Source organism: Mustela lutreola, chromosome 14, assembly GCF_030435805.1.
Source record: "Mustela lutreola isolate mMusLut2 chromosome 14, mMusLut2.pri, whole genome shotgun sequence".
Taxonomy (NCBI): domain Eukaryota; kingdom Metazoa; phylum Chordata; class Mammalia; order Carnivora; family Mustelidae; genus Mustela; species Mustela lutreola.
Window position 1 is genome coordinate 42,656,946 of NC_081303.1, and position 15,352 is coordinate 42,672,297.

Sequence of the window (15,352 nt, forward strand, 5' to 3'; positions counted from 1 at the left end):
TTAAGTCAAATGATGAGTACATGGAGCTTTGTATGTTTTAGGGGGGAGGGAAGTAGTTGTTATTGCCTAACTTTTAAAAAATCACCTTTAATGTGTAGATAATCATTTGTATAAAACTTAATGAAATATTCCAGTCACCATATTTCCTCATGGAGTCCTATGGGTATGAATATTTTTAATGTTGATTAATTTAACTTAATTAATAAATTAACTTTTTTATGGGAGATATAACTTGTTTTATTAATGTTAATTCTTATTAACAATGAAATTTTTTAATCCATGGTATAATATATTGTTTATTAATTTCCACTTTATTAATGGAAAGATTGAATTCCAAAATAGTTTCTAAAGGTTTTAATAATTTTAAGCATATGCTGTTACCATGAACAAAGAAAACAGTTTTTTGGTATACATTCCTAGGGCTCTCCTCCTATAAACAGATAAGAATAAATTGCAAGTAACTTCACCTTTACAAATATAAGTTCACAAATTTTTAAAGTTCCTTTATTTAAAAAAATTTTTTATCCCAGATATCTTTGTTTCTAATTGCTGATAATATTTTTAGCATCTATAAAGCCTAAGTGAACTTATAGTTATCACTAATCATTAGAAAATTCACTAAAGTCTAAATTCATGAGTTAGGTGTGTAAAAGTCTTATGTAAACTATCAGACATTTTGTAAATGAGGTTTTATTTTTTGCAGTTTTGTTAGTAATTTTCACAAATTCATCAACATTAAAAAAAGTCTGACATACCGCAGTCTGATCACAATTTTAGAATTCCCAGTAAGGAATACATTTGCAATGAATTGGTCTAACTACTTTCTCTTCACGGATTGAACACTTCTCTCTTGTTTGCCTTGGGCCCTAAGCACCTAACAGCCTTACTCCCCAGGCAAGCACCTGCAGAACCCTGAGGAGACTCAGAGCTGGGGAGTGGCTCCGTGGGAGCGGCCTCATGGTTCCTGCTGACCCTGCACCAGCAGAAGCTCAAAGGTCTCAGATTTCACCTGGAAATTTCTGGGAGAGTTGACTCGCAGCCACATGTGCCAGACTGGAGTTGAGCTGTGCCATGGTCAGCAAAGCCCAAGGGAAAAGTCCAAACCAAGACTGAGCTCTAGATTAGGGAGAAGCTGAGCAGAAGAGGCTGGAATTAGGGCTCCAGGAACCAAACCTCTCTTCCAGCGCCAGTGGTTGGATGCCAGGTGCAAGCAGATTTGTGTAACTCGACATGAGAGTATTTAAAAGAGTGACCCTAACTTTTCTTTTCATGGTATGAATGGGAAATTGCTATCTAGAAATGTAAATAATTGACTTCTGTGTAACAAACAGTGGACGGTAAAAGAGCACTTTGGTTCAGAGTGGGCAACCTCAGCCACCTTCAAAGCAGAACTTGAGCAGTCTAAAGCTGAGTGCTGAGCCCAGTGGAGTCTGAAAACGAGTGTGCGAGAAAGCTGTTCCTGAGAAGCATTACCTATTAGGAAAAGTTGGCACTTTGGTGAGGAGAGTGGTCTGGCAACAGCGGAATGAAATTTTTTTAAAAAACAGACAAAACAAAAAATGTTAGAGAAAGTTAAATCTTTGATACAAGTTCAAAAGCCTAGTGGGGAGAGAGAAGTCAGAAAAGGATCAGAGATACAGATGGGCCTGAAGAAAATTCCTCAGACAATATTTGAGTGGGACATTCATTTTTGTTATTCCTGAGTTTCCTAAGACACCTAATGAATCATACTCTGGTGCCCTTCTTGTCTGTTAGAAAAAAGAACCATGGTGTCTGAAGTATTGAGAAAGCAAGTCCCAGACATTGAAGGGGTTGGGAGTGGTGAATTAAAAGAGCAAAGTTCCATGAGACTGGATACCCCCAGTCTTGTGTCACGTCTCTGGCTAAAACAGCAAATGTCAAGTGTTTACATGCACAATCCTTATGTTTCATGGGAAGTAAGATTTGAAGATAGGCTCATCTGTATTCAAAGAAGACAATGAGTTGTTGTTGTTTTAAAGATTTTATTTATTTATTTGACAGACAGAGATCACAAGTAGGCAGAGAGGCAGGCAGAGAGAGAGTGGGGGAAGCACCAGAGGGTGATTCATTAGCAAAAGAATCCAAGACAATCCTAAACATTAGTTAGAAAAAAGCAAGCAGGGCCGCCTGGGTGGCTCAGTGGGTTAAAGCCTCTGTCTTTGTCTCAGGTCATGGTCCCAGGGTCCCAGGGTCCCAGAGTCCCAGGGTCCCAGGGTTGAAGGGTCCTGGGATTGAGCCCCACATGGGGCTCTCTGCTCAGCAGGGAGCCTGCTTCCTCCTCTCTCTCTGCCTGCCTCTCTGCCTACTTGTGATCCCTGTCAAATAAATAAATAAAATCTTTAAAAAAGAAAAAAGCAAGCAAATAAAAATATGCACCAGAACACTATTTTAAATTATTCCTTCTATCTGTTAAGCACCTACTATGTACTAAGCATCTTCCATAAATGCTTTCATTTAATCTTACAACAATCCTGGGTTTGTTTTTTAAGTAGGCCCCACGCCCAATGTCCCCAATGTGAGGCTTGAACCTACCACCCCCAGAGCAACACCTGAGCTGAGATTATGAGTCAGATGATTAACTGACTGAGCCATCCAGGTACCTCAATCCTGGGATTTTTTAAATCCTTTTCTCAAAAAGGGTTAAGGAACAAAAAATTTACAAACAATAAGTGGCTGAGTCAGAATCTGAACTGGATCCATGCTTTCCACTACAACCTAGTACTTCTAAAATAATATAAATTATGGTAAAAAAAAAATAGGTAACTGTTTAGAGACAAGGTAGAGATAAGGAACATAAGAAAATGCAGTTAAGATCCAGAACACAGAAACACTTTCTCCCTCCTCCAAACCACAAAAGGACTTAATCAAGAGCTATTGAGTGAACCAAGGTTGACACTGATACAATCTACGGATCCTGTTCAAAGTCTTACACTCAGTGTGGGAGTGTGTTCTCTTCTGTGCAGCTTTATCACGTGTGTAGGTTTGTGTATCCACCATCACAGTCAAGAGACAGAACGGTTCCATGACCACAAAGGTCCATCATGTTGCCTTTTTATGACCACATCCACTTGCCTCCTGGCCATCTCCCCAGCCCTAACCCTGGGCAACCATGAACCTGGTTTTCTTCTCTAAAATTTTGTCATTTCAAATGTGTACAGAAATAGAGGGATGTAGTACATAATCTTTTGGGATTAGGTTCAAGTTATTTTATGGGTCAATCATCTGTTCCTTTTAACTGCTGAGTAGTATTCCACAGTATGGATGTACCACAGTGTGTTTAAGCATTCACCTACTAAAGGACATCTGGACTGTTTCATAGGAATAAAGATAATAAGAACATTCATATACAGGTTTTGGAGTGAACATAAGTCTTCTTTTCTCTGGGATAAATAAAAGAAATGCAATTGGTGGGTCATGTGGTAGTTGTATGTTTATGTTTTTAAGAGACTGTTGGACTGTTTCAAGAGTGGCTGAACCATTTTACATTACTAGCAAGATGTGCAAATCACCCAGTTTCTCTACATCCTTGCCAGTGTTTGATCTTGTCACTGAAAGACCCCCTCTCCCCTTGCTAAAGGCTTGTTTAAGTAACCTGATGTCCCCACAGCACCCCCTATCCCCTTGCTGAAGGCTTGATTGTTCCCATAGCCGGATGGCAACACATACCAGGATGTCTATTGTCTGTGATCACCTGGTCTGTCAAAAGAAAAGACAAATGAGGAATAGAGTGTACACGGGACTTTCCAGAGTGCTGAGCCAAGGCCCACCAGAACAAACCGTTGTGTCCTTGCCTTAAACCCAGTGCCTGACAATGCTTGATTTAAGTTAACCAATCAGATCCCTGTAACCAAGCATCTGCTTCTGTAAGCTCGCTTCCCGCCATCCCAACCTTGCCCTATATAATCTGCTCCCCAACTTAGCCCGGGACGCTCAGCCCACAAAGGCTGATGCGTCCGCAGGCGCCTGTGTAACCAATAAACCTCTTGCAACTTGCATCCAGTGGAGGCTTGGTGTCTGCTTCTTGGGTGCGGATCGAGGGTCTTTCATCACCATTTTTAATTTTAGCCATTCTGATAGGTGTGTAGTGGTGTCTTGGGGTCTTCATTTGCATGTCTTTGATGGTTAATAATGTGAGACATCTTTTCATGTGCTTATTTGCCACTTATATATTCTCTTCAATGAGATGTCCATTCATGATTTTTGCCCATTTTCTAATCGGATTATTTGGTTTTTTTTTTTTTTTACTGTTGAGTTTTGAGAGTTCTCTATCTTTTCTACATATTAGTCTTTAGTCAGATATATGGTTTGAGAATATTTTCTCCTAGACTGTAGCTTATCTTTTACTCCTTTCACATGGTATTTTGCAGATAGAAAGGTTTTCATTTTAATGGGGTCCAACTGATCAATTTTTCCATTTGTGAATTGTGTTTTTGGTCTCAAGTCTAAAAACTCTTTCCTCAGCCATATATCCTAAGATCGTCTACTATGTTTTTTTTTCTAAAAGTGTTATAGTTTTGGGGTGCTTGGGTGGCTCAGTTGGCTAAACTTCTGCTTTCGGCTCAAGTCATGATCTCCAGGCCCTGGTATCAATCCCTGGGATTGAGCCCAGGGATCCAGCTTTGTGTCAGGCTCCCTGCTCAGCAGGGAGTCTGCTTCTCTCTTTCTCTTTCACCCCTCTGTCCTTCCCCACTGCTCATTCTTTCTCTCTCAAATAAATAAATAAATAAATAAATAAAATCTTATAAAAAAACAATTAAAAATAGTATGTGTTATAGTTTTATAATTTCCATTTAAGTTTTAGATTCCATAATATTTCTTCTGAGCTTTATTCTAAAAGTTTTTCTTTTCTTTTACGTTTTACATTTCAGTCCAAGATTCATTTTGAGTTAATTTTTATATGAGGTGTGATGTTTAGAGCAAAGTTTAGTTTTTGCCCCTAAGTATCCAGTTGCTGTACCATTATTTGTCCAAAAAAGCTAATTTTCTCCATTGATCTGCTTTTATATTTGTCAAAAATCAGTTGAACATATATATGTGTAGATTTATTTTTAATTGTCTAGCATGGGCTACCAATTTAATGAGTATTTATGGAGCTCCTACTATGAGCCAAGAATTCTAGGTGCTGAAGATGCAACACGATCCCAAGCAGACAAAAAACTTCTGTACTCAAAGAGCTTATAGGCTAGTGGGAAAGATAAATCTAAACAAAAATATAAATTAACACGTACCGTAAAGTCAGAAAAAGAAATACTAAGAAAATAATGGAAAGTGGTAGACAGTCATGTGTGAGGTGGGATGGGAGGCCTATATGAAATACCATGGTCAAAGAAGACTTCTCTGAATAACTGCCATCTGAGCAAAGACTTAAATTAATACGGGAGCAAACCATACAAATATTTAGGGGAAAATTTTACCTGAAGAGAACACAACATGTCTTGCAAGCTTAAAAGACTATGTGTGTGGGGGCGCCTGGGTCGTTCAGTGGGTTAAAGCCTCTGCCTTCGGCTCAGGTCATGATCTCAGGGTCCTGGGATCAAGCCCTGCTTCGGGCTCTCTGCTCAGCAAGGAGCCTGCTTCCTCCTCTCTCTCTGCATGCCTCTCTGCCTACTTGTGATCTCTGTCAAATAAATAAATAAATAAAAATTTTTTTAAGAAGATTGTGTGTGTGTGTAAGAGTGTGGAGAATATAGCAGTGTGGGTTTCTGTGGCTTTATCTTCTCACAGATAACTATTACAAATTCTAGAAAAGATAGAAGGTGAGGGGGGAGCCTACCTGAAGGGACCAGAGAGTGGACCAAAGCAGAGTGTGCTTCCCATTTGTTATGGCTGCCAACCTGAGAGAAGAGTCTATTTGGTGTGGTGGGGGACAGCTAAAATTTAATGGAAGACTGGCAGTCTTTTTGTCCTGAAGAAACAGAAACAGAGTTTGGGACAACAACAGCCACTGCAGAATGAAGGGACATCTGGAAATTAAAGACGCGGTGGGCGAGAGGAGGGCTGGGTGGAGTGGCGACCCTACTGTTCAGGAACTCTGCCCAAATGTCCACTGCTTTCTGAATTGCTCATTAGCAAGACAGACGGAAAACAACCCTGCTGAGGAAAAAGAACAGAACTCAGATTTGAGCTGCTGTTTAATACAGAATTTTCTGTGTGGATCCAAGTAAGTTCATTGTTTGCTTAAACAAACAAACCAACCCCTTCCTTTTAGGGGGATGTAAGAGAATCCATTCCCAATGTCCAGGATACAATCCAAAACTACTTGATATATAAAGAAACTACAAAACCTGAGTCAAATAAGCAAATAACAAATAATCAATAAATCCATATTATAGAAAAATTCCCATAATCCTAACGTAAGTTTTGTTTTTCCATTTTCTCATAAAACAGTTCAAAGGAAGAAGGAACCAAATCACATGGCTGGTGAGATGTAGAGGGCTAGAATAAGAGAAGAAGTCAAGCAACCAGTGATCTTTAGCCATGGAGAGAATGGTACTGTACAAGAGAAATATAATGACTTGGCAGCAGAGAATATCAGGATAGGCCCTAATGGTCTCTTCCTTTGATTTCAAGAGGTCTCAGTAAGTAACCTTTGTTCCCATCCAGGAATGTTCTAGGCAGGGCTCTGTTAGTCAAGGAGGCTGTCTCCGTCTTTATACCTGCAGTCGGGTTGTATACTGATGAGACGCACCTGTCCCGGATGAACAGGTTCGGCATTTATCAAAAGCAGCCACGGACATTGGGGAGGGTATGTGCTGTGATGAGTGCTGTGAAATGTGTAAGCCTGGCGAGTCACAGACCTGTACCTCTGGGGATAAAAACACATTATATGTTTATTAAAAAATTTAAAAATTAAAAAATAATAATAATTTTAAAAAGAAAAGAAAAGCAACGGAACACACCACCCTTCCTCAGTCAGGGACTTTCCACCTGCAATGTGTAACAATCCCAAACTGGGGAGAGAAGAGATGCCTCAACTTAAAATCAAGTCGGGAAGGGACGCCTGGGTGGCTCAGTCAGTTAAGTGTCTGCCTTCAGCACAGGTCATGATCCCAGGGTCCTGGGATGGAGTCTTGGATTGGACTCCCTGCTCAGCCAGGAGCCTGCTTCTCCTTCTGCCTGCTGCTCCCCCTGCTTATGATCACTCACTTTCTCACTCTTGCTCTCTGACAAATAAATAAATAGAATATTTTAAAAAATAATAAAAGCAGCCATGGTGGGGAGAACTGTTCCAATGTTATAAGGCTGTGCTCAGAAAGGAACATTTCTAGAATGTTCCTCATCCTCAGAAATTCTCATGAGATCCTACTCAGATGAAATGATCTCAACAGTACACTCACCGTGATGATTTTGAAGTCTGGAAACTTGACCTCTGCCTGGCTTGGAAAATGTAACTGACCTCTCTCCCCTATGTCTTGATCTTGATGCCTTCCTTCTGTATTTCTGTATCTTTTCTATAACCACGTGATTTGATTAAGCAGTTGACCTTCCTATCAATCTAGACTTCCTCTTAACAATACTGTAAATGCTCTCACTGAGTAGATCAGTGGTAACAGTAGGGGTGATTCAGAGTTGTCACCTCTAGTAGGTCAAAATCTCTGTGAAAAAAAAAAGTTGAGACAATGAAGTGGTATAATACTGTGCACCCAGATTATTTTACCATCCATTGTTTGAGATTCCTAAGGTCTTGAGGTGTCTAAAGGGAGGTAGAACTTACCAGTAGGACATAAAAACTATACACTTAGCTCCTAAGAATCTGGTCTGGTGGAATAATCTGGAAAATACTAACAACAAAACCTAAATGCTGGCTATTGTTCGCGGGACTAGTGAAAATCAATGAGCCAATAGGGGGAGCCAAAACAGCACAGATGAAACTCCTGGATACTGAGACTTGGGGTTCCCACAAAACTGGTGGTGTAGTAACCTTGGATATCAGGTGTAGCTGTAAAGTGGCAAAGAGTGGCAGCCAATAAACTTTGAAAATACGAACTTCATTGTGAGGAAAATGGCAATTTCTCCAGTATCAGAATGCACTATTAAGAATATTCTAAGTAACTAGGAAAATCTGCCATTACTTCCCCGATCACTAGGGTAGGGAAAATCCACTCTCTTCTCAGTCTTTAATTTCTATTGAAATATATTTTCCATGCAAAAAAAAAGTGCAATATCTTATAGAGCTAGTTAACTTTTCATACACTGAGCCACACCCACGTATCACTACCCCAGTGAAGAAACACCAAAACATTATCAGAATCTTCATGGCCCTCCTCAAGTCCCCTTCCTCAGAGGTATTTCTATTCTGACTTCAAACACCATGGATTACTTTTGCCTGCTTTTGTACATTACATAAGTTCAATAAAGCAGCAGGTGCTATTCTCTGTCTGGCATCTTTCCATAAACATTTTATGTTTTGAAATCCATCCATATCACCTTTCATTCCATTGTTGTATATTTCATCATGTGATGTCCCACAGTTGACTCAGCCCCTCTTCTGCAGGTGAGCATTTTGGTGGTTAGTTTTGAGCTGTTACAGATAGGGCTGCTACAAACACTGTAACACTTGTGTGTTGTTGAACAGATGCATGCCCATCTGAAGGGCAGTGGGTAAGGGTGGAATGCTAGATCACAGAATGGGCTCACGTTCAATGTTAATAAGTGCAACCAAAGAATTTTCCAAGGCAGTTGGACAAATTTGCACTTTCACCAACAGCTTTTTCCAGATTTGGGGTCACCATATGTTTCTGCTAACACTTGGTGTTTTCTCATTTTAGCAGTTCTTCTGGGGATATCCTAAAATTGCTCTGTGGCTTATTTTGGGGGGGTTGTTTTGTTTTATATAGTTGCTCTTTTATTGTTTCTCTGTACACAACCACTTTATCTATACTTGAAAGTTCTTATGAAAAAGCCTGATCCCTAGTGTATTTGAGAGGAGGATGTGTGTGTGTGTGTGTGTGTGTGTGTGTGTGTTTCCTTACCAACTTTAAATCTTAGGGAAATCAACAACTACTTAAATCATCCAAACCAAGAAACAAAATTCGGCTGCAGCTTCTTTACTTCTGCAAAGTTATATTACGCTTAAAGTTCATAGTCAAATAAGCAAATGCATTTCTAGACAGTTAATTTGTTTTCTGGAATTCTTATGCCTTGTAGTACATTGAAATACTGTTCTTTTGCTGATTACATGCATATTTATGGGAAAATATTTCATCAGTTTATGATGTTCATGCTTTCATATTAAAGGACTTTTATTTTTTAAAATTTACTCAAGTTGTTTAAAACTTTTAAAAAACCAGTTTACCTATTTCTCACGCCCACCCTTTACCTCTGTCAATCATCAAACTGTTCTCTGCATCTATGAGCTTATATATATATTAGATTCCACATATAAGAGAGATTATACAGTATTTGTGTTTCTCTGTCTGACTTATTTCACTTGGGCTAATGGCCTCAAGATAATCCAAGTGGTAGCCCAACCATACACTATTGTTTCAATTGTAATTTCCCTGATCATTAATGAAATTGATCATCTTTTTATATATCTGTGGGCCAGTAGAATATCCTTTGTTATGGAGGCTGCTTAGATCTTTTTTCCATTCCTCTAGTGGGTTCCATTCTAGTATATTTTTCTTATTGATTTGTAAGAATTCTTTATATATTTTGGATGTAAGCCCTTGGTTGGACATGGGTACAAATACCACTTGCCATTCTGTGGCTTGCTTTTTGGTATTTATACCAATGTGCTAGTATTGCCCTAACAAACTGTCACACATTGGTTGTCTTATACAACAGAGACTTATTTTCTCACAGTTCTGAAGGCTAGAAGTCTGAGATCAAAGTGTTAGCAGGTTTAGTTTCTTTCTTTTTTTTATTTTTTAACTTTATTTTTTATTTATTTTCAGCATTACAGTATTCATTATTTTTGCACCACACCCAGTGCTCCATGCAATCCGTGCCCTCTATAATAATCTGAGGGTTCTCAAGGGGCGGAGGGGTGGGAGGTTGGGGTACCAGGTTGTGGGTATTATAGAGGGCAGGTTTGGTTTTTTATGAGAGCTAGGAGGGAGAATTCTGTTCCAGAATATAGTCCTCTGTCTGCATGCACACATGTCCAAGCTCTGTGTATATGGGTCCAAATCTCCTCTTCTAATGAGGACACCATATGCTTGGTCTTAATACCCCATACTCAGTCTTAATCACCTATTCAAAGACCTTTTCTCTGCATACAGTTTCGTTCTGAGGTATTAGAGTAACTCAGGCCTGAATATACATCCCCCCTCAGGGGGGATGGGGGACACAATTTAGCCCAATTCATTGTTTTGTGTTTTTTTCTTTGAGATAAAATTAACATTTCACAAATTCACTATTTTAAAGTGTATAATTCATATGGTTGTGCGACCATCAAGACTATTTAATTCCAGAACATTTTCTTCACCCCAAGAAGAAACCCCAGGTCCCTTAGTAGTTCCTCTTCATTCTCTCCCCCCAGTCCCTGGTAACAGCTAATCTCCCTTCTGTTTCTGTAGATTTACCTGTTTTGGACATTTCAGAGAAATTGAATCGTCACCTTTGTGTCTGGCCCCTTTGACTTAGCACCACGTTTTCAAGGTTCATCTGTGTTGTAGCTGATGTTGATACTTCATTCCTTTTTATGGCTGAATAGTACTCCTGTGCATGGATAGATCACATTTTCTTTATCCACTCATCATGAGTTGTTTCCACTTTTTGATTATTATGAATAATGCTGTTATGAACGTTGGTGTGTTTATGTTCATATGAAGATATGCTTTCAATTCTCTTGGGTTTACAGTTAGAAGGGAATATACTAACTCTAATTTTTTTTGAGGAACTGCCAAACCTTTTTCCTATCAGCTACAGTATTTTCCATTCTTCCCAACAAAGTTTGAAAGTCATCCTAGAGGGTGGGAAGTGGGGTGTCATTGTGGTTTTGATTTGTGTTTCCCTAATGACTAATGATGCTGAGTAGCTTTTCATGTGGTTTTTTTTTTTTTTTTGCCATTTTTATGTCTTCTTTAGAGAACCTTAATGATGTCTTTAAATTAACAGACATGCTTATTTTAATATTGGATAATTTGTAACTTTTTTCATAATGCTTTTTATACTTCTGTATATAAGAAGTATTTGCCTACTTAAGATCACATCTTCTATATGTTACCTTTCACATGTAGATCTATAATGCACTTTGGATTTCTTTTGGGTAGCAGTAAGATAAGGATCAAGATATAATTTTTCCAGGGTGGTTCGAGCGGCCGAAGCAAGATGGGTCAGAGTCAGAGCGGTGGTCATGGCCCTGGAGGTGGCAAGAAGGATGACAAGGACAAGAAAAAGAAATATGAACCTCCTGTACCAACTCGGGTGGGGAAAAAGAAGAAGAAAACAAAGGGACCAGATGCTGCCAGCAAGCTGCCACTGGTGACACCCCATACTCAGGGCCAGTTAAAATTATTGAAGTTAGAGAGAATTAAAGACTATCTTCTCATGGAGGAAGAATTCATTAGAGTCAGGAACAAATGAAGCCTTTAGAAGAAAAGCAAGAGGAGGAAAGGTCTAAGATGGATGACCTGAGAGGGAACCCAATGTCAGTAGGAACCTTGGAAGAGATCATTGATGACAATCACACCATCGTGTCTACATCTGTGAGCTCTGAGCAATACCTCAGCATTCTTTCCTTTGTAGACAAGGATCTGCTGGAACCGGGCTGCTCCGTCCTGCTCAACCAGAAGGTACATCCTGTCATAGGGGTGTTTATGGACGACACAGATCCCTTGGTCACAGTGATGAAGGTAGAAAAGGTGCCCCAGGAAACCTATGTTGATATTGGGGGGTTGGACAACCAAATCCAGGAAATTAAGGAATCTGTGGAGCTTCCTCTCACTCATCCTGAGTATTATGAAGAGATGGGTATAAAGCCCCCGAAGGGGGTCATTCTCTATGGTCCACCTGGCACAGGTAAAACCTTATTAGCCAAAACAGTAGCAAACCAAACCTCAGCCACTTTATTGAGAGTGTTTGGCTTGGAACTTATTCAGAAGTACCTAGGTGACGGGCCCAAACTCATTCGGGAATTGTTTCGAGTTGCGGAAGAACACGCACCATCCATCATGTTCATTGATGAAATTGATGCCATTGGAACAAAAAGGTATGACTCAAATTCTGGTTGTGAGAGAGAAATTCAGCGAACAATGCTGGAGCTGCTGAACCAGTTGGATGGATTTGATTCGAGGGGTGACGAGAAAGTTATCATGGCCACAAACCGAATAGAGACTTTGGATCCAGCTCTTATCAGACCAGGTCGCATCGATAGGAAGATTGAGTTCCCACTGCCCGAAGAGAAGACTAAGAAGCGCATCTTTCAAATCCACACAAGCAGGATGACGCTGGCCGATGATGTGACCCTGGACGACTTGATCATGGCTAAAGATGACCTCTCGGATGCTGATATCAAGGCAATCTGTACAGAAGCTGGTCTGATGGCCTTGAGAGAACGCAGAATGAAAGTAACAAATGAAGACTTCAAGAAATCTAAAGAAAATGTTCTTTATAAAAAACAGGAAGGCACCCCTGAGGGATATAGTCCAACTTGAAACTATAGGCATATAGTACCAACCCGAGTTGGTACCTTTCACATGTAGATCTACAGGAGGTTCATATTTCTTGTTCTTGTCCTCTCTAGCAGACCACAGCTGCCTTCAAGGAAGTGGTCGGGGTTGTTCTGACCCCTTGAAGGGATGAGGTTGAGGAAGTTGCCCAGAGGAACCCATGTTCCAGTTGATCTTTCTTATTAGCAGAACCTCCTGGTGTACTTTTTTGAGCGTGTAGGATGCCCTTCAGGCTGCCTTCACCTGTTGGTCCCATGAAGTGCTCTGTCTCCAATAAAGCGTGCTCCTCAAAAAAAAAAAAAAAAAAAAAAAAAAGATACAATTTTTCCATATAGCTTTCCAACTGACCTAGAAAATATGTGTTGAAAAGAGTCCTTTCTCAGCACACTGAAGGGTCAAGTTTGTCACAATTTAATATTATATTAAATAATATATATAATTTGTATTCGCCTTGATATATTTACTTTTTGATTTTTTTTATTCAACTGCATAATTCACTTGATTCTATTTGTACCAACACCACACTGTCTTAACCTGTTTTATAACCAGTCTTGAAATCTACCAGTATTAGTCTTCCAGCGTTGTTTTGTTTGTTTTGTTTATCTTAACTATTCTTGGCCTTTTCATGGCTCTGGATTTCCCTATTAAACCCAGTAAAGAAACAGACCACTTGTTTTTGGTCCCATAGAAGGAATTACATTCAGCAGAAAATTTTTAGAACTGATCTTTCGTACTAGGTCTTAGATCATGGAACTTCAAACATCCTTGTATGAAATGATTATTGGACACTTACTGTGAACAAAGCCCACAATGAAATAGTAAGTGTATATGGCAAAAGTTAGTTCTGTCTTCAGTAGGTAGTGGTCAAAGATGTTTAAAAAAATCAATGAGCTATAAATGAGCAGTATAAAAATAATAGTATGTAGATAGAAGTTGTATCCAATTGGATACAAACTTAGAAGCACTCATTTATTTATTTTACATGATACACATAAGTAGTGGAAACTCAAGGGCACCTGGGAGACTCTGTCGATTAAGAGTCTGCCTTCACCTCAGGTCATGATCCCAGGGTCCTAGGATCAAGTCCCACATTGGGCTCCCTGCTCAGCAGGGGGTCTCCTTCTCGCTCTCCCTCTACGCCTCCCCTCTGCTCATGCTCTCTCTCTCTCAGATAAATAAAATCTTAGAAAAAGAAAGAAAGAAAGAAACTCAAGAGAAAAGAGAGAGTTTGATAGATCAATCCAGAGGGGATCACAGAAATTTCAGGAGACACTAAGCATCCCCAAAGAAAAGACGTGTCTCATTTAAAAATAAAACAAGCATACAAATAGTTAAAACTTATTGCCCATCTTGCTACAAAGAAATTCACCATTAGAAAAACCTTGCTCGTCCATACAGAAACACTAGCCAATATGTTAGGGTCTCATTCCTTCTTGGGGGCAGAAAGCAGAGAATATAAAAAAACTCTACCCTATATGTAATACTTTCAGAGACAGAAAAAATGGTCTTGTATCCGTAAGGAAAGAACAGGATACCATTTAAAAGTAACATGTAGAGGGACGCCTGGGTGGCTCAGTTGGTTAAGCAGCTGCCTTCGGCTCAGGTCATGATCCCAGCGTCCTGGGATCGAGTCCCACATCGGGCTTCTTGCTCAGCGGGGAGCCTGCTTCTCCCTCTGCCTCTGCCTGCCATTCTGTCTGCCTGTGCTTGCTCTCTCTCCCTCTCTCTCTCTCTGATAAGTAAATAAAATCTTTAAAAAAAAAAAAAAAGTAACATGTAGAGACAACTACAGCCTATTGGAAATTAAAATGAAATAATAGATTTTCAACATCAATAAAGGTCTTAAGATACCAAGTCAAGAAAATCTCCCAGAAAGTAGAACACAAAGAAAAAGATACTGGAGGTAAAGTAGGAAAGGTGAAAATAGTATTTTACTGACGCGAGTTCCAGGGGCAGGAGGTGGAAGGAAGAAAACAAAGAAGGCAAGACAAAATGAAACCAAAAAATAATGGAAAAAATTTCTAAATTCTGAAGCACATGTGTTTCCAGATCAAAAAAATCCCAGAAGGCACCTATGTGAATGCATAAAAAGCACCCTACAGTAAAACCACAGAGAGAAAGAGAAGGCACTAAAACCAGTGAGGGGGTGGGAAGAGCGTCAATAACACTGCATTAAGGATGGAAGTGTCATGGACTGTTGCATAACAGCACCGGAAGGCGAGGGACCGTGGAGAAACACCTTCAGAATTCTGAAAGAACCCTGACTTCTACATAAAAGTAATCTATCAATTAACTGTGAGGGTAGAAAAAAAAAAAAAAAAAAAAAAGATATTTTAACACATGTAAAGATGTTACTTCCCAGGCACCTTTTCTTAGCACTAAAAAAGATGAAGAAATAAGATAAAATACATGAAGACTTGGAGCCAAATTAATGAAAAGCGCAGCCAAGGGAAGGCTTCAGATTTTAAAAGTAAACAACAATTCATTTCAGAACCACTAACTAGAGGGCCTGGAAAGGAAATCTCCAGGAGGGGAGCGGCACAGGGAGGAGTGGAACTGAAATCGTATCTGACATGTCTCAGCATATTCAGAAATATATTGCCAGATCTACTGGGGCATGTAGCAAGCGTCAGCAACAGGAGCAGGAAACTAAGCCAAAAGCAAGATAAAATATTCAAGCCATAAAAATTAAAGCCTTCGCTTATTTGGAAATAGAT

General features: G+C 39.6%; 1 protein-coding gene across 1 annotated transcript; it reads left to right on the forward strand.

The window, feature by feature from the left end:
- Window positions 1-11,276: 11,276 nt before the first annotated feature.
- LOC131815002 (26S proteasome regulatory subunit 4-like) lies at window positions 11,277-12,635 on the forward strand. Its single transcript, XM_059146561.1, is given in 2 exon segments — window positions 11,277-11,533; window positions 11,536-12,635. Coding segments are annotated over 2 exon segments (1,323 nt in total). The 5' UTR covers window positions 11,277-11,295; the 3' UTR covers window positions 12,621-12,635.
- The last annotated feature ends 2,717 nt before the right edge of the window (window positions 12,636-15,352 follow it).